The sequence below is a fragment of the Bradysia coprophila genome, unplaced genomic scaffold (genome assembly GCF_014529535.1).
Source record: "Bradysia coprophila strain Holo2 unplaced genomic scaffold, BU_Bcop_v1 contig_350, whole genome shotgun sequence".
Classification (NCBI taxonomy): Eukaryota; Metazoa; Arthropoda; class Insecta; order Diptera; family Sciaridae; genus Bradysia; species Bradysia coprophila.
Genome location: NW_023503608.1, coordinates 7,530,634 through 7,550,124, shown reverse-complemented (window position 1 = coordinate 7,550,124; position 19,491 = coordinate 7,530,634). Strand labels below are relative to the sequence as shown.

The 19,491-nt window shown below is 35.2% G+C and overlaps 1 protein-coding gene across 1 annotated transcript; it reads left to right on the top strand.

Annotated features, from left to right (window-relative positions):
• The first annotated feature begins 1,824 nt into the window (after window positions 1–1,824).
• On the top strand, window positions 1,825–10,648 carry LOC119080684 (carnitine O-palmitoyltransferase 1, liver isoform-like). The gene is made up of 6 exons (XM_037189119.1): window positions 1,825–1,917; window positions 5,917–6,561; window positions 6,632–6,810; window positions 8,327–9,255; window positions 9,587–9,817; window positions 9,889–10,648. Exons 2-6 carry the CDS (start codon window positions 6,365–6,367, stop codon window positions 10,588–10,590), a joined length of 2,238 nt encoding a protein of 745 aa, XP_037045014.1. The 5' UTR covers window positions 1,825–1,917; window positions 5,917–6,364; the 3' UTR covers window positions 10,591–10,648.
• The last annotated feature ends 8,843 nt before the right edge of the window (window positions 10,649–19,491 follow it).

Genomic DNA, 19,491 nt, shown 5'->3' with positions numbered 1-19,491 from the left:
CCGATCAGTTCAACATACAGTTAAAAAAAAAAAATCAGGATGAGCCCGACCTACATTTTTTGAAGTGATAAGTTTCAGGCTCTGCGGTTCATTTAGGTTGAGGTTAAATGCTTAAATTACGTTCAGTCCAAGATTCTGAAACATATCGGAGTATTTATGTTCATGTTCAGCGTTCCCATTAGTCATTAAAGAAAAGAAAAAAAGCTAGGTACTGACAATCTGATTAATATAAATTTTACATAAAAACGTTGAAATTCCAATAATAAAGAAATATTTAATTTCGAAAACAATAAAATAAATAATTATTTGTAAATATCAACAAACGAAATTCATATGTTTACAACGATGGCAATGCCAATCTTGATACCGTTTGAGGCTCGCACAAAACAATTATCAACGTGTCGACTATCTAAATTCTTAACACATGTAGCTCAATAATGTGGAGAACATAAATATGACATAGGTAGGTTCAATTTCACTACCGCAGTTAAAAAATACCTCCTCAAAATTGCAAAAAACAAAGTCTCATGATCTGCATTTTCATGGGTAAAATGTGTGTGGTGTATTGGCGACTTTTACGTTCAACAGATGGTAAGTGCTAAGTGTTTTCATATCTCTTACTGCTCTTTCTTTGTAAGTTTTGTCCTTTGCTTATTGAACCTTTTATTCATGATTTCATTTCATTTCATTTATTTCAGTTTCAATGTGATTACAAATACAAAAAACATCTGCGTAGCTCTAGTGTGACGAAGTCAATTCAAAAGAGTTCCACCAAATCGCTGCGATTAAGTCCAACGGTGTGCACCTGAATACCACAAATTACAATCAAAACAAGTTTTTCTGCGCTTTATTTACACATTAATTATCTCTTGAAACTAGTAAGACAACTAGTCGGGTGCGAGTTGTCCAAAAAAAACCGTTTCGCTCATATTGAATGTGAAAAGTGATTTTATGGTTGATTATCGTAGATGGATCGACCAGTAACTCGAATCGCGATGTTGGCAAGCCGGGATCGGCTTGGTTTGGTATAGGGAGCCGACGTTGCCCAACACTTCTTTTCGCTCTATGAAATTTTGATTTTTGAAAATTTATTTAAAAATATAAAATGGAATATTTTTGACATGGTTCCATGGGCGAAAATATTCCGAATGGTGTCTATTTTATGGTAAAAATAAAAAAATATTTAATACTTTAAAAAAAGCATTTCTCGGATTTTCCAGATTTATACACTTTTTTGTATTGATGGGCGCGCGCCATCTTGAATTACAGCGCCACCTGCATACTTTTTCAATCACTTATATTTTTCTCGTATGTTCAAGGAACACAGGAATTTTTTCCTGCTCAATTCGCATCAAAATTCAATTTTATAGAGCCGAAAGAACTTTTAGCTAACGGCAGCTCCCTGGCCCAGACCATGGCGATCCCAGCTTGACAACATTGCGATTCGAGTTCGTGGCCTACCCACCTACGATAACCAACCATAAAATCGCTTTTCACATTCAATATGAGCGAAAGGACAACTCGCACCCGACTAAACATTGTCTCTATCAAGTCCATAATTATATTCACATATTTTTTGTACTGTCATGTTCTGGATAAACATTTTGTACAACTATTTTAATACCACCTCTCAAGGAAGTGTATATGCGACATGCAACTCAATGCAAAATAAATAAATGACCCATTTAGTTAGCACGAGTAGACAGTGCAAAAGTTTAAGTGCATTACAAATAAACGAACAGTTCAAATCGCGGTTCAAACATAAAGATAGTGGAATAAAAATCATCAGTAAAATATATCAGTTAGAGTTGTTTGTTTCAAATAAATACATCGATCATTTTGTTGTTTAGCTAATAAATGTTCACCTCGTCCACCTTTCATTTTGACTGACTCATCTAGGAACTGTTACATTTATTGGTGAGATACTTATGAAGTTGAAGGATACTGATAAAAGTGAAAGTATGTCGGTTCTGTGAAGTGTAATGTTCAGGGAAAACTCTTGGATCACGACGGATTTTTGTGGTAGTAGAGGAAGTGTTATATAAAACACCGGAAATTGGAATATTTATCTAGCTTGGCATTATTATCATGTTGACATTGGCAGTGAGTTTTCTGATTAATCATCGCACAACAGAGTGAATACCAGGCAGAAGCAGTTGATTTGGCTAGTGACCTGAATTATCAGTAGCCTTATATTTTACGAAGTAAAGTGAAATTAATATTGTCAGTGTTTTCATATAGTGTGTTAAGTCACTTATTTGACATTCGAGAAATGAATCGCTCCTGCCTGTATTTACTCTTCCGTGGTCATGGTAACTCGTTTGTTCTGACTTTAATTTTTCATATGAAAACAATTTAAACTTGAGCTTTAACTTCGAATAAAATCAACCAATTATCACATGGGCACATAGATATGCCAAAGTTCGATATGCCAAAGAAAGCGATTCTTTTGCAAACGTACATGCCGAAATCGGACGCATTTTCCAGTGGACTTTTGTACGCGGGATTTTAAGCCCAACTCCATAAGAAAAGTGCAATATTTCGGTCAGCTCTTATTAACTTTTTCTATTTCTACCACTTAATAAACTACTTGCTGTGACTAGAGAAAACATAATCAAAAAGACATTTTTAATTACGCGCTTTAATTGCTTCTAATTAACTCGTTTTCTTCACTGTTTATAGGTTTATTTTTTACATCATCCACCTATATCCCTCGTCCAACCTTTTTTGTATGCTCTTACGTAGCGAATCATAATATAGCATTTTACAGTATCACATTCAATATGAATAATTGACTTAGAACGGAGCTAAAGGACGGTTAAATTAAACGTTTCATTTCCGCTATAAAATCTTTCATCTGGCCGTGGCCTCCCAGAAGTGTCACTGTTTTATTGCTGTATGTGTGTGTTCTTTTTTTAAGTATATTGTTTCCATCAAACACCATTTGTGACCAGAATAATTCAAACATAATATTATTGGCTTATCAACATTTTCGGATATTATCCCACATCCGAAAAATAAAAAGTGTCCGAGAAAAATATCAAAATTTATATTAAAACCATTTTCGGGAGAACTAATTCCATCCAGTAAAAAGGGACAAAATTGTATTTCAGAGTTATACTGTATACACTCACCACCTACCGATTATCTAACCTTACCTGAATTTATATGGTGAAGGTATTGTTAATAAACAGAAATCTTACCATTTTATGGCATGTCACGTCCAAATGACCATTGTTTTGTATAATGCTTGCCATATTCGGAGGCTGCATGTATATATTCCTATATTGTCATGGTAAGGGTCGTCGTCCATGATTCACGTCCGCGCTGGGAGAGTGGGAGAAATTTTCGTAAGTTTAACAAAGTGTAGCAGCCGTCCACATTCCATTCACACTACAGCAGGTGTACATTTCAAAAAATAGCAGAAGAAATATTTGACTAGTTGGCACATTGAAAAGTGTTACCTATTCAGATTTAAAAGAACATTGAAACTTAAACAATGAAACTTCCTTGCAGGACTTCTCAAATAGAAACACATTTTTCAATTTTCTTTTGTTTAGTCATTTGGCATAATTCTCGCTCTTCAAAACGCTCCAGCAAAATATTTACAAACTCCTCGCTTTTTGCAAAGGACTGACTCTTGTCCTTGTCTTACATATATTTTAATTTAAAAACAAGTACTGTTAGAGAAGCTGATGTGTCCTAAATGGACAACCCCTTACACTACCTACCTACCAACCAAACATATATTATCGAGTCGCCTCAGCACATCTATATCATGTAAACTACACACATGATATCAACCAGTACACATCTCTCGGAAAACGTGATGAGGTTATGGTTTTCTCTAACTCCATGCATCGAAAGGAGTCTGTATATTTAGTTTATACGTCTTCTGCAGATTAAACCATGCATGGAAGTTAAATGAGTTCTTCATACCGTTGTCGGTCGGGCTATACGAGTTCAGCAGTGGATATATTTATGTGTTCTAATTTCAAAAGTTGTTAGTATTCATTTACGTATTTAAATTGTATTTGTATTTTGTAATGACTCTGTGTGACGATATGGTCTGTTTCCCGGTAATCAATCGTATTTTAGCCGTAAGACATTCCCTGAAATTTTGTTGTTGATGAATTTTAAATCAGTTGAAAGTGTGTGTATAGCACAAAATTAAATGCAAACTCACCACTTATTGTCATTCAAATGGATTTTTAATATGATTGCACAACTAATATGGGCGGAATATTTCATTATTACTGTAATCACAATCCACCTAATGAAGACGGCTAAGCTATATGTGTTATCACAGATGTGTTATCGACAGCGATGACAAAAATGATAGATAAACTCTGACTAGTGCGATCTTATATATATTTATTTTTGTTGAGAATATATTTGCAGTTTGCGAGAAGCTAATTAAAGCTGAATGCTTCCATATTGTCAAGTTAAAGAAAGTATATGCAAAATAGTATTTTAAGCAAATAGCTGCGAAAAGTTTTTGTCACACGACGTGGTTATCAAACTCGCTTCGTTACATCACCACTTTCGCATCGTATTGCATACAATGTTTTCTGCAACCAGCTGCGAAAACAAATATTTTGACTCCTTGACCTGAATTTTATGGTCAGCATAGGTATAGTTACTTTTGCAAAGGCAAGTACTTTAGATTTCATTACTATTTGATTGGTCTAGTCCAATTCTATAAATTCACACTTCTGTACAGAAAGAAAATTTAATAAAAAAATTTTTAGACCAAAGGGATAGATACTAATTACCTCAAGGGAAGTCACACAAGGATATTTGGATTTTTTAATTATTTTGTAAAACAAGAGCTCAGAATCTAATAAGTATTTAACTGTTCTTAAACCATATGATGAACTGAGATTGGTCATACATGAAGTTAGTATTTGTATTTACTTCTACTGTTCGTTTTTCACAGTATCTAGCAAAGCCATACAAACTTCTGATTCCCATTTCATTTTGTTGATTTTTTCATCAAATTTATTCAAATCGAAACATAGAAAAAGGTGGAAAAAAATACACACAATAGCAACATGGGTAGTTGAGTTAACTTTCATAGTGATTGGTGATATACTGAATTTTTCTTGTTGTTGTTGCTGTTGTGTTTTAACAACATTCGTTTTTTTTTATGACAAGCTCAATGTTACAATCGTAACCATTCAGCCTAAGTGGAAAACTTCAAAGAGATTGAAAAAATGTAACAAAAATACAGGAAAAAAGGGAAAAAAATCACATCAAAGAATAATAAGCTTTTAACGCGCATTGTAAAAGCATGAACCGTACAGTGTTCTGTTTTTTTAGCCTTTCAATTTACTGTATTCTATTTTAAACTTTGATCAATGCCATCAACTTTGTGTTCTATTGTTTCTATGATACATCTATCTACATATAATCTCATATCGCGTTTGTGCGACAAAACGCCTTGTGTTTTAAGGCATAAGTGAATATAAATTCAATTTTAGAGAAATGCTTCGTATTGGTGGCGACAGCTTACTCACTTGCAAAACGGCAAGTGCATCACAACATTGTCAGTAAATTTATTACTTCTCTTCATTAGCAACTTTTTGTGTGTGTTTGATACGAAATCTTTTACTTCATTTGTTTAAATAATATCTGAACATTGTAGACAACAGATGATGATATAAAATGTTCATTCACATGAGGGAATTCATTTGTTTCCTCTATCTTTCTTTCAGCGATGCTAATTAAAATTGAATTACATAAAATTAGCGCTAATGGTTGATAATAACCAAAAATTGTAAAAGAAAAGACGGTAACGAAAAGACTAAATATTGCAATAATTTGGCACCTATTCACTTCATGAATAACATCGTTCACATTATACGAATTGATAAAGATCAACCTTTCGTTCAATATTTACGTCTTTTTCCCCAGGCCTAAATAATTCGCTTCGATGGTTCGCACAAGTACACCTGAAAGAGAAATGATAACAAAATATAAATAACAACATTGACATGGTTCATACATCAAGATCATCAGTTCTGTAGAAGCTAAGTAGAAGGACGGTGAACACATAAGCAAAAATTTAGTGAAATATTTTTTATTAAGAAATTGTTTTTAGTTTAAACGATTTGAGTGATTTGAGCAAAGTTCAACACATTGAACCGCCCCGTTGTGATAAATACTAACCAGAATATTGAACTGTGGCAAGTGATTAAAGTCTCATAACCAAGTCGTGACAAAATTAATTGATTAAAGTTGTTGTTATCAATTTTACTCTCGAAGATAGAAAGCAAAGTAAAAATACTATCGATTCACATCAATCAGTTTCACATTCATCCATTCATGAATTACGCGACAAAACTGACGACATAATCAGAAAATGTCGAGCAAATCACCTTTTCGGTCATGGGACAAAAAAATCTCAAATATTCGCATCGCCATTCGAAACGGTGCATATCCAGTTCGTATTGAAAGCTTGTGGTTACTGATAGCACTGGTCAATGGTCTACACTTTGCGGACCAAACACCTCGCTACAGTTTAACGAGATATGTTACAGGATGTAGCTACTTTGCTGAGTGAGTAGTACTTACTAAGTACAGACCATTGAACTTAGAAGAACATATATAAGTGGAAATTCATTCACAGAGCAACAATTGGATGGCAGGTGCTGGCGTGTACCTTGGATGCAGTCTTTTATTGGATAGTATTCTGTCGAATCGCACGTTATACCCTAAAATTTCTGCTTATGTACAAGGGTTATATGTACGAGAATAAACGAACGGGTATGAGCCTGACGACCAAAATTTGGGCGCTGCTAATGAAAGGTAAAACTACGATAGCTTACTAAATTGTAAGTAGTCCCATGTTCAGAATAAAGACATAGCTAACGCCGACCCGTACGAAACACCTATTCGTATCAAGAGCCTTTAATGTGAAACTCTTCATTTCTCTTACTTCATTTTCTTCTCTGCTGAAAAACTATTCTCCCTTTAAAATCACTTACATTATCCACTCTTTGCCTTGTTATCATATACAACTAAACTGCCGGAGGCAATATAGACAGCCCCGTACGAAGACAAATTTCATATAATTCCTATTTAAACAGCTATATACCGCTATATTTAACTATATTTCACTATAAATAAACATTTCACAGATAAATATATGCTATTATATAGCTCTATATGCCTGTATATAGCTCAATATAGCTGTATATAGGTATATATAGATGTCCGTATATGGAATCCCTGAAACCCCACACACATAACAAATTATTTCCATGTTAACAGAAACTCTCTAAGTATCATTTTTCCCAAGATATTTCTATTTTACTAAAATCCAATATGGCCGCCGGCAGCCATTTTGTTAGGAGACCGGAAATAGTACCGACGCTTTACATTCGTTAATACCTTTCAAACAAAAAAAAATTCATGAAATTCGGTCAAAATTTACTCGAGATATTGTCAAAATACACCACGTTCACTGTACTTCCGAGTAGCCAGATAAGAGCTCACTCCAAGAGACCTAGCTCACGCTCCGGAGAACATAATTTCATAAAAAAAATTTTCTCTGATTGGTACGGTCAATACCTATCTAATAAAGCTAAAACAGACGAAATATGTTCAAATGTGGCCGACCTACAAGCAAAAACTGCTTGCCGCCCTGTGCCTGTTCCACACCAAGGGGTCTAACTCACGAGTCGGTCATCCGATTTCCATAAACTTTTTTTTTGTCGATCGGTATTGTAAATACCTTTTATTTGACGTATCACTTACAAGTTTTACTCAAGTTATCGTGCAGACAGGCAGACGGACAGACGGACTTTTTTTTTCGCGGATTTGGCATCTCTAGACAACCACAATAGGTTTCCCCTTACTCAGGGAGTCCAATTCGACGTGTTACAAACGTATGCGTAAACCTATAAGACCCCAGTACTTCGTACGGGTCTAAAAACGTTTTTCCAACTGATTCCACAATAAGACGATATACGTAGCTAACATAGTAAGCGTCTTAATAGGAACTACAATTCCACCCGGTATAATTCGTTCGTAAATCAAGACGACTGTAGTGTTGTCAATAGGAAAGTTCTACCTTTCACTGACGACATGTTTCGAATCTTTTACTTCTATGAATCAAAGTAATATCAACGAATCGTTAAAAATCTTGTACTTCATGTGTCCTAATATTTTTTTTTCTATATAAAACCGTAATGTCGAGAACTAATCGCTTATTTTTCTTGTCGCTGTAGTTAACAGATCAACTAGCCGTGTGGAAAAATATGTTTATGGCATTTTTCGCAGATTTTTAGATTACTCGTTTGAACAATAATTCTTTCTTCAGGTGTAATCAAATTGAACAAACCGTTGCTCTGCAGCTTCCAAGAATCACTTCCACGTCTTCCTGTTCCGAATTTAGATGAAACGATATCTCGCTACTTAGAATCTATGCGACCGCTCCTCAGTAAAAACGATCACGAAGCCATTACCCGGAAAGCGGAAGAATTTCAAAATGGAATCGGCCAGAAATTGCAACGATATTTGGTACTGAAGAGCTGGTGGTCACCTAACTATGTAACAGATTGGTGGAACGAATACGTCTATTTGAGAAGTCGGTCACCGTTAATGATAAATAGCAACTGCTACGTGTCCGACCATTTCGATCGTATAACTAATTCACAATCGGCTAGAGCAGCTAACGTTATTCATATTTCGTTCCTTTTCCGCAACACGTTAGAACGACAAGAATTAAATCCAATTATGGTGCAAGGTATTGTTCCCTTATGCTCCTGGCAATATAAACGAGCTTTTAACACATTCCGCGAACCTGGTATCGAAACCGACAGACTAATACAATTCGACCATTCCGATCATGTTGTTTTGTACCACAAGGGTTGTTTCTATAAACTTGTCGTTTATCATCACGGTAGACTGCTGAATCCTATCGAATTGAAGCAACAAATTGATCAAATTTTGAATTCGAGCTCTGCGACAACAGACAGCGAGAGGAATTTAGCTTCATTGACAGCAATGGATCGTACGAAATGGGCGGAAACTAGATTGAAACACTTTTCGTCTGGAGTCAACAAGGAATCCCTTCATGCCATTGAGAGTGCCGCATTTTTCATGTCCTTAGATGACGAGCCATTCGGACTTAGCTTCGATTGTCCTCAGGAAAATTTGGACAATCAAGCTAGATCGCTTTTGCATGGAAGTGGTAATAATCGGTGGTTTGACAAAAGCTTTACTCTTGTCATTACATCGGATGCACAGGTGAGATTCATCAATGCTTGATTTCTACTTACCAATAAAGTACTCCGTGTGAGGGACAAAAATTAATTTTTATCAATTTTTGCTTTGTTTACTTGACAGCTAGATCTTTCACGGCTCTCACACTGAGTATTTTTTGTTGAGTGGAAACCATACTTAAGTTTTCTTCACATGACCTTGTATTCTCGAGATTCTTTTGAAATATTCTTTATTTTCCAATAGATCGATTTTAGAAATTTTATTAAATCTGCGACGAGGTGCCCCGGTTGTCCTTTTTTTCTCTTTAGTTAGTTGCAAGCACTATTGTTTTTACTGATCAATTTGTATTTGATAGTTTGGTCTCAACCTTGAGCACTCGTGGTCTGATGGACCAATTATAGGACATGTCTACGAAGAAATAATGGTGGACGACTATTATTGCTACGATAAGAATGGCAATCTGAAAGGATCCAATTATTTGACCCAACCGCTACCACCACCCATTCGTTTGACCTGGGATTTTAGTAGCAGTGAATTGACAAAAACAATTAGCGATGCTTATGGTGGCGCATTAAAGATGATCGATGTAAGTAGATTTCGCTTTTTCGTTGTTAAATGCCGTATCTACTTTTCTTTTCATCTCTCACGAATTCACAGGAATTAGATCATCGAATAATATTGCATAAAACATTCGGTAAGGGATTTATAAAGACCTGCAATGTATCACCAGATGCGTACATTCAAATGGCCTTACAGCTTGCTAATTATCGCGAATTCGGCAAGTTTACATTAACCTACGAAGCCTCAATGACCCGATTGTATCGTGAAGGGAGAACGGAAACGGTTCGATCATGTACCACTGAATCATCTACTTGGGTCAGATCTATGGAAAATAAAACCATAAGCAATGCCGAAAAAGTGCGTCTGTTGCAAGTAGCTTGTAAAAAACATCAGGCGAGTTACGTTGATGCTATGTGCGGTCGCGGCGTTGATAGACACCTCTTTTGTTTGTACATTGTGTCAAAATACCTGAAACTAGATTCGCCATTCCTGCAAGAAGCTGTCAGTGAACCATGGCGATTGTCGACCAGCCAAACGCCAATGGGCCAAATTGCAAAGATCGATTTCAAGAAGAATCCAGGTTTTTTGAATCCAGGCGCTGGTTTCGGACCGGTATCGTATGATGGATATAGCGTTTCATATATTGTTTCCGGCGAAGATTTGATTTCGTTTCACGTGTCAAGTAAAAAATGTTGCCCGACAACTGATTCATGGCGATTCATTGGTCGCATCGTTCAGGCGATGGCTGATATAAAGACACTTTTTGAGGATTACAGAAGGGAGCAAGAAATGAAGTGAATGAAATGATGAAGTGGATTTGTTTTGAAGTAATAAAAAAACGTCTGATCAATTGTTTTTCAAAGTCTTTCAAAATTTAAGAATCTAAGGGAGTGAGTGGGTGGAACGGGTTATCTTTCACTACACATTGTGACACTGAATGGATGGCTCAATTCTTAAATAATTTTGATCCTCCTATGGGATCGGATGACGCCGTTTTGTGCAGCTTTACTTTCCTTGAGCTTACACCATTTTTGATAATTCAATCCACGGCAGAGTAAAATGATAGACCAATCATATACACCGAAATCAATCACTTGACTCTAAAAAATTTAAATGGAACCGTGTATACGGTAGCTCAATGGTTAAAGCGTCATCCCGGCAAGGTGACGATTGTGGGTTTGTCCCATCTGTGCAACAATTTTTGATTTCAATTACATGTCCACAAGTACGGTACATACCATAACATTTATTCAAAATGATCCTCTGATGGTGCGTTGATAAAGCGTACGAAGGCGTGGGGTAATTTGGCACACGGTGCTAAAACAACGCATTTTTCAACTACGTAAAAGGTGAACTCGGACACAAATTTTCGATACCAAAATTTTGTAAAAGGAGTCATTAAGTCCTTGACATGGCTAAAAAGCATTTGCAGCAATAAACTTGCGTGTGCAAGTTCACCTTTTACGTATTTTAAAAGTGCATTCTTTCTGCACCGCACCGTGTGCTAGATTCCCCGATACGAAAAAAAAATATTGCATTGCACTTAAATTCTGGTGAACCACTCAGTGTGACTTTAACATATTGTGTGCCCAGATGTTAATCACTACCAACGCTTCTGATATCGTTATGAATCAAAGAAGGAATAACCCATTGTTTAATAAAAAGAAAGTTAGTAAATGCATTTGCTTCCTGATACCAATCCCTCGTAGACAAACTTTTTTATCATCAGATACATTGCAATGTCATTGAAAATATAACATGCACGCTTATGTTTTGTCAGTCACACTTGAAAAGGATGTATGCTATCAGTTGACTAGTTTTTTTTTACCGGAACATACTGCTTTCAGATGTCGTTGGAGCTATTACTTAACGGTTGAATAAGAACCTGAAAGAACGTGGACTGAGCATTCGTAGAAAAATCAAAAATAGTCATGTTAAGCAATGTTTTTCAATGTTGATATCAGTTTAAAGTGTGTTCATATGTTTCGGTTTTGCTTGATCGCGTCAACGATGGTCAAATTTAGCACCGATGCTTTTCTACTTGCCAGAGAATTACCTTGTGCCCATCATGACTCTTCTGAAATCGCAGACGGAGGAAGTCTTCCAAACAAAAGCATAATACTCAATGTAAACGAGTACCGATCTGATCAATATTGCGACGTGAATTATGTTTTGGCTAACGGTGAACTCGTTACAGTGGAGAAATATGTGTGTGGTTGCATTTGTGCAATTAAACCATTCGTTCGACTGTGTTGTCCTCACGGATCATTAAAAAAATTACCCACACCGAAAAAGGCGAATGCTTGGGCGAATGTGACGACTGGAATTACATTGACGGGAATAATCAGACGAGTAGTTTCAAACTGAATGAATATTTTGTATACTCTGATCGAGTGTGTGATGTGGATTCGGGTCATTCGGATGTCGATGACTTAAAAGTACCTAAAATAATTATGGGCACAAGTGAGTCCATTCTGTTAGTTTAAGCTTTAGGAAGTTAAAGCGTAATAATTTAAAACTGACGTCTTCGAAAAAATGGAAGTTTATTAGCTATTTACATACGGCAAGCATGTTTGCAGTTGCACTATTCAGACTACTACTTAAAGTGCTCGACAATTTTTAGATATTGATTTCAGAAATCTTTTACTTCATTTGTTTTGAGCATGTTTTTTTTGCTGTAATATGACCTCATTAGTCAGAGCTTGTTGTTTATAATTGATGTCGATTGTAAGATTTTTTTCTTTAATTATTTTATGATGAGTAGTTGCGTAGACAATTTTTTTGATTTGTGTAAAAGATTTTTCGAAGTGATTTCCCCCTCTCAACCGTATGCCAGTGGTCCTGATTTTAGTTTTTAGATTAGAGTTAATGTTGACGATCAAAACTGTTTTATTGAAACATCTAAGTACACCACAAAATTAAACAATTACCATTTATATATCATCCCCCTTTAACGTTTCCTGAACAAGAGAAAGAAAGAAAAATACGGCAACACAAATAAAAAAGAACCTAACTTTCATGTCGCTATAAACAAAAGCAAATAATACGAAAAAAGAATAATTAAATAAATTTATTTTATATTACCTCAGCGACTCAGCAAACATAGCACCACAAACAAAATAAATTTCTTTGCCGAAATGTAATAAAAAATTTAAGCAAAAATTAACAAAAAAAAATGCAAATACTCTTTGCTAACACCCTATGTAAAATATAAACATCCACACCCCCCATCCGCCTTGGCATTCATCGAGTACGTAGTTCATAATATCAACTAACTCCCCACAGAGTGTATCTCTATCCATATATAGCTGGGTAATGAATTTCTTCATTTTATGCAAAATTAGAAAAGGGTTAATACTAAGTATATATTCTGTGTCCATGAATGTGTGTGTACGTGTGTACAGTGTACACTGTACACCATGTAGCATAACATTTAAATGAAACTGGTGGAAAGCGTTTTATGTTTTCGTTAGCGTATGGCTGTACAGAGAAGTATCTTGTTGAAATTTGTTTGCTTGTCCTAATTAGGAAGTTTTTAGGGTTTGGAATTGGTTATAATGTCTTGCTCTTGGGAAAATGTGTTCTATTGCTCAATTTTGCAGACATTGAAATGACTTGAACTGTTTTGTTATTATGTTAATCTATTCACAAGTCAGAGATATTTATGTATACGTATGAGATTCTCATCTTTGAAAATATATGGCTCTGTGTTTTAAATTTAAATTTTATTATTTTCCTACTATGCGTACACACAGATTTTGATGAAAACCGGAGAATTATGTTCGTTATAAATTGCTAGCCATAACACTGGTTGATGTGAAATATTGATGTGTTTCAAATTACTATTATTATACATACCATTTCACACTTTATATATTATGATTATACGGATATGGCAAATTTGCAATTTTGAACGAGGAATTCCGGGGCCTGTGTTAGTTAGTTAAATTTTCGAGTTGTTGCGGCTGATACCAGCAAATAATATTGGAAGTCTGAAAGTATACGTCTTCTCTTCCAAATGTTTCGCCTACCCAACCAAATACATCGTGCGTATTTACCTGCGGTACTATATATAGTATAATGACTCTACTCGCTGCACCCCCGGAAACTCGTACTCCTTCGCCTACAAATTGCCCTTTACGATAGGGTCACCAATCGTACAACTTACGTATGCATGGAATACATTTATATGTTAAGTCGTTATTTGTAAATATGCTATCACCCGCAATGTGAAGTTCGTGTCTCACCTGTCCAACAATTTTTCATTTTAAATTACATGTCCATAAAAAGCAGACCACATACCATAACACTTTCTCATACTATTCTCTGATGGTCCGTTGCCAAAAAGTAACGTCAAAAAATATCGAATTGTGGTAAACTAGGAACGAGTCCTCGATGAGGCAACATTATCTGGTTCTAGCAGCACAAAGACTTAAAAAAAAATCGAAATCGCAGAATCACAGTCCCATTTATTTACTCTTGGTTATGCTATCCATAATTTAACCTGAAATCTTATCTTCATGGTTTTATAGACGCCTGAGTAATTTACCTTAAATATTTCTTCGGAGTGCCACCTCGTTTACCACAACTGCTCGACCACTTACATAATATATCGATGACAATAGACAACGATGAACTAGCATAAGACTTGGAAAATCTTAATCCAGAATGAATTAAGATCAACATCATTCAATCAATCATTTATTTCTTTGCATCAAAGTTTCTTAATTAAATAAAAAGAAAACTTTTTAATTATTTAACAGACGCGTTGATAGGCAAAGTACAAAAATTTAATGGAAACTTTTGCCGGAAAATTTTCCGTATAACTTTAACTGGAGTGTTTTTCGTTAAATTATGTAAACAGAATGCAAAAATACAATGTTTATTTTACGGTGAAATTTATATATATACCGACCACCACCAAACAATTTTCTGAACTGTTGTAGCACCGTTGTTGGTTGCAACAGGCAGCTTCTACTGGCAAAGTTTCAAGCAGTCTGTATGTACGACTTGTTCAAAACGATTGTAATTGATAAACTTTCTCTTGTTAAAAGGCACTAAAAAATTTTCTGCTTTTCCGAAATTATACAAAAGGAAAATGGGAAAATGATACTGTAGCTGTTGCTTGCGAATGAAAGTAAAGAATAATCAATTAAAGCTGAACTTTCATGTGTAAAAATGAAATTCTTTTCGTATGAAAAAACGAGCCATCAGAACAGCCGGAGCGTTTGCTGCGACTGAGCCCCGTACAAACCCGTATATCTATTGCGTACGTGATCCTAGTGCATCTGTCACCCTACTTTTACCGTAAGCCTATATTGCGCCCGTTAATGTAGTTAAAGTAAAATTATTATTAAATGTGTTCTTCTTAGAAATTGCGCATAGCGCAATTACGAAGCCCCGTATGACGTTCCTTTCAAATGTAACAAAAATTTCAAAAAGCCCTAACATTTTATTTTATTGACTATAAATACACATAGGTCCGAGGACCCAAAGTTAATTTTTTTTTTCAACAACATTCTATTCGGCCTTCGATTATCTTCCAAATCAAATAAAAATTACGCAAAACGAATGAAATTTACTCGAGTTATATGTAAAATACACATAGGGCCCTGGTACCGGCCTTAGTCCAAGGACTCAAATTTAAAAAATTTTCAACAACATTATATTCGGCCTTCGATTACCTTCCAAATGAAACAAAAATTACGAAAAACGGAAGAAATATACTCGAGTTATATGTAAAATACACATAGGGCCCTAGTAGCGGCCTTAGTCCAAGGACTCAAATTTAATTTTTTTTTTTCAACAACATTATATTCGGTGTTCGGATACCTTTCAAATGAAACAAAAATTACGAAAAACGGATAAAAAACGAGTTATATGCAAAATACACATAGGGCCGAGTAGCCTTTCACTTCTAAGGCCCTAACTCACGATTTTAATGAACTTTTTTTTCCTCAATTGGTATCGACAATACCTATCGTTTGCCGTTTCACTTACATTTCCATCGCTTCTTTTGCGGCAGATATCCCCAAAAGACCTTAAAACACTTAGGTGGCCCTAACTCACGAGGGGCCGACCCGAATATGCCCATCTTCGAACTTAGCCTCACTATTTCAACTACCTTTCAGGGATTTTTTTTTTAAAATCGGATTTGATTTACTCAAGATATCAACGTGACGGACAGACAAAATTTTTATTGCGGATTCGTTATCTATGAACATAGGCAAACACTTTGCCCTTACCGTCTGCTTCGAATTCCATCAATTACACACGGCATCGTAATCCTATAAGCCCCTTTGTACTTCGTACGGGACTAAACACTGAGCGGCTATACACACAGCCCACTATGAAGTCGTACTTAAAGAGTTCTTGAACTGATCATATTGTTCCAGAATAGTAAAGTCAAAGTCATTGAACTAGAATTTATTATCTGTAATGACAATCCAGCTTGGTAACCATTTAAGAACTTCTTGTCATCTGTCGATCTGTCGTCGACAACAAGGACAAAAATAAGAAATGAGTTTTAGCAAACGTGCAAAAATCGAACCAGTCTAACAAAAAAATCATTTTATGCGGTACATAGCTAAAAATAGGTTTTCTTTTCCATTAATATTTCCGGGCTGCCTGTCGAACCGTCAAATTAGCTTCAAAACTAAACATTAAAATTGTTTTTCAATCAACACATTTAACAGCCGCTTCGTTACATGTGTAAATTTAGTACAATTTTCTCTCGTAAAAATTTAATGACCTTTTTCGGGCGATAGCTTTTTCAAATAAATTTTCGACAAAACTATGCCAAATGCTTCCAATTTACAGTCATGTACATACTTTTTTTTCACTGTCATCCCTCCTGCGATACATTCGTTGAATATGTGTATAATATTACATTCATTGCTTCAGTGCAACCGAGCAAATGTTGCGTTTTTGTTGCATTTTATATATTTTTTTTCAATCATTTCGATACTTTCATCCTCCGAAAAATAAAATGATTGACACCATTTTCATGTCAGCCAGCTGGTAATTTGTATGCATATTGGAGATGAAATTTTAATCAATGTGTCGATCAATGTTAAAGCAAACAATTATTTGCAGGTGTGACACATACACATAGTTGGGTAAATATTGTACTTTTTGTCGTTTAGCATAGTTGGGTCGATGTGTTTATATTAGAATACAGTTAGTAGTCACTACGACTACATCAATTTATGCTTTAATACAGGTTATAATATGGCACGCTCGACAGTGTGAAAACTCGAATACCATTAAACTGGACTTATAAATCTCCCGATCGAAGCTGGTAAAATGTCCTTACTTTAATACTTTAAAAATAGTTTTACTGGAAAGCCTAACTCATTTGGATGTAGTATCATTTTAAAGGTATTGAATAAAACCTTTTTAATGAAATTGTCTTTTGATGAGCATGTTGAATGTTTATTTAGTTGAGACTATTAACGATTAGGGTTGGCAGAAGCTATCAGATATAAGAAAAGTTTAGGCTCGAAACTTGTACAGTGCAGATGGTACAAACAATCTTTTATAAACTGCCAAGTGTATCGTTACAAACTCATCCTTCTTTTGTTCAAGTATTGATTTTATTAGTGTTTTACCATCAAAACTTTAGTCCTTTAGTTTAACCTTATTTTATGGTACATAAGAGATAACTAGCCATCAGACACACAAACAGATTTCTAGCTTCTGAAATGTTGATAGCTTTAATCCCTGTCTACAAGGGATCTAGTTCATAAGATGAACTGGTATTAAGTTGTGTGATTGGCATCGTCAAGATCTTTCATTTTCTGTGTAACACATACTGTGTTAACTTCGATACTATTTTCCGGATTTTGCTCTTTGCTCGTATAACTGATGAGTGGACGACGCGAAATTGACTACAAAATTTGTAAATGTTACTGTTTGCTCGTCCCAAACATAACTCTGCCAGAAACATGTCCTATCAAATCATTTCAAGACACAACTAGGTGAAATGTAAAAAAAGAAAATTGTCAATATGCCAACAAAAAGAGTTCAGCAATTCGGGGTTCAGGTTAGCTCGTTTCATTCATAAATTCAATATTATAACTTTCAATCTAACACAAAACAGACCTTTTTTTACTCTACATCCAATTAAAAACATCCGTTGCTTTCCGAGTTGCCTTTAATTAGCACTGAGAGCATAATACGATAGGATTAATGTCGATAGATATAAAGATAATTCCATTTTGTACTTTTATACATAATACCTACCCACTCGGTTCCCAAAATAAAATACAAAGTCGAAATATCTACCATGCCTCTTTTTTGTGACTGCCGTATGCTGTGCGATTACTACACACGATGGAAAATAAAGTCTCGTTTCGTAAAGTATAAAGCGTAAATACATACCCAACGAAGGATGCAGTGTAACAAAAAAAAGGGATATTAGGATGATGTTTTATATATACTTATACAACTAATAAATCTAGACCAAAACCAAATATAAATTTAATGAATTTTTTTCCGGCTTCTTTTCTTTTCCTTTTTGATGAGAAGTACTTTTTGTCAAGGTGACAAGTCAAATTCAAAAGTTTTATCGGTCGAGAGTTTAAATTTTGTTGTTGTTGCTCTGGGGCAATTGGGAGGCTGATTAAGTTGATTGGTTTTGATTTCTTCGCATTTCTTTTTTGAAAATATTTCTAAAATCATTTCAAAAATAAGCAGTAATCTTATGAAAGGGTGACACTTAGCCGCATCCCAATGAAAACCAGTGGGACAAATGAAAACATAAAAACCTATAAAAAGGTACTTATCAGTAACGAACATTGGTTCTGAGAAAGACATCGTCACAATTAAAAGCTATTGCGATAATTATCACTAGGAATAGTAGATTCTTCTTCACTCTATATCCAATCCACTGGGCTAACAAAAACTCTTTCAACGTTCTTTTGAAAACTGAGTACTGAAACTTGACAGTGTGTCATACAACTGTGAAACACTGAAAAAAACGAGTTTTAGTACTCTATTTAGAGTACCACTCATGCTTGAAGTGCGTTGAACAATTTCATAAAAAATAGTAATCTATTTGACAGCTGTCGACTATGATCACTTTTGCTTGAAGTGCGTTCCATTAGACCATCTTTTAGGTGATCTGTCATCGGGTTTTCTAACTAGATGACATTAATGCATTATTTCTTTTATGTCGAGTCTACATGTACTCACCAGCACACAATAGTATTTTACGGCTACGGAAGCATGAATCGAAATAGTGGAAGAGCAAATCAGCTGCAAGGCTTCTTGAATTATGTTAGATCCAGGTTATATGGAAGCGATAACTAGTTATCTCCGAAATAATACTAATTCTTAGTAGTGGTCCGCCCAAGTCGAACTAAAATTTTCACGGACGAATACGTCATCTGTTATCGACAACGACGATAAAATAAGCTATAATGCAGAATGTTGCTACTTTTGTAACAAAACATATGTTACAGCCACTACAGCTAATGAAGTAAAAGATATGGTAAATTCATAAAACAAAAGAAGTAGTAGACTTGATAATATATTGGTGATATGCTTCCCGCCTGTTAAATAGTAATTTTCGCGAAAAGTTGTGGATTGCTGGCATGAAGAAATGAAAGTGTGGTTTCTATATTGATTAACTACAGTTCATGGAGTGTAGCCTAGACATTTTGTCAAATCTCAACCAATAGACCTGAACTGGAAGAC

Excerpts from the sequence above, each read along its gene's own strand:
- LOC119080684 (XM_037189119.1), top strand. The coding sequence starts at position 6,365 with ATGTCGAGCAAATCACCTTTTCGGTCATGGGACAAAAAAATCTCAAAT. Across the intron at positions 6,562-6,631 it reads GGATGTAGCTACTTTGCTGA|AGCAACAATTGGATGGCAGG; the intron begins GTGAGTAGTACT and ends ATTCATTCACAG. Across the intron at positions 6,811-8,326 it reads TTGGGCGCTGCTAATGAAAG|GTGTAATCAAATTGAACAAA; the intron begins GTAAAACTACGA and ends TTCTTTCTTCAG.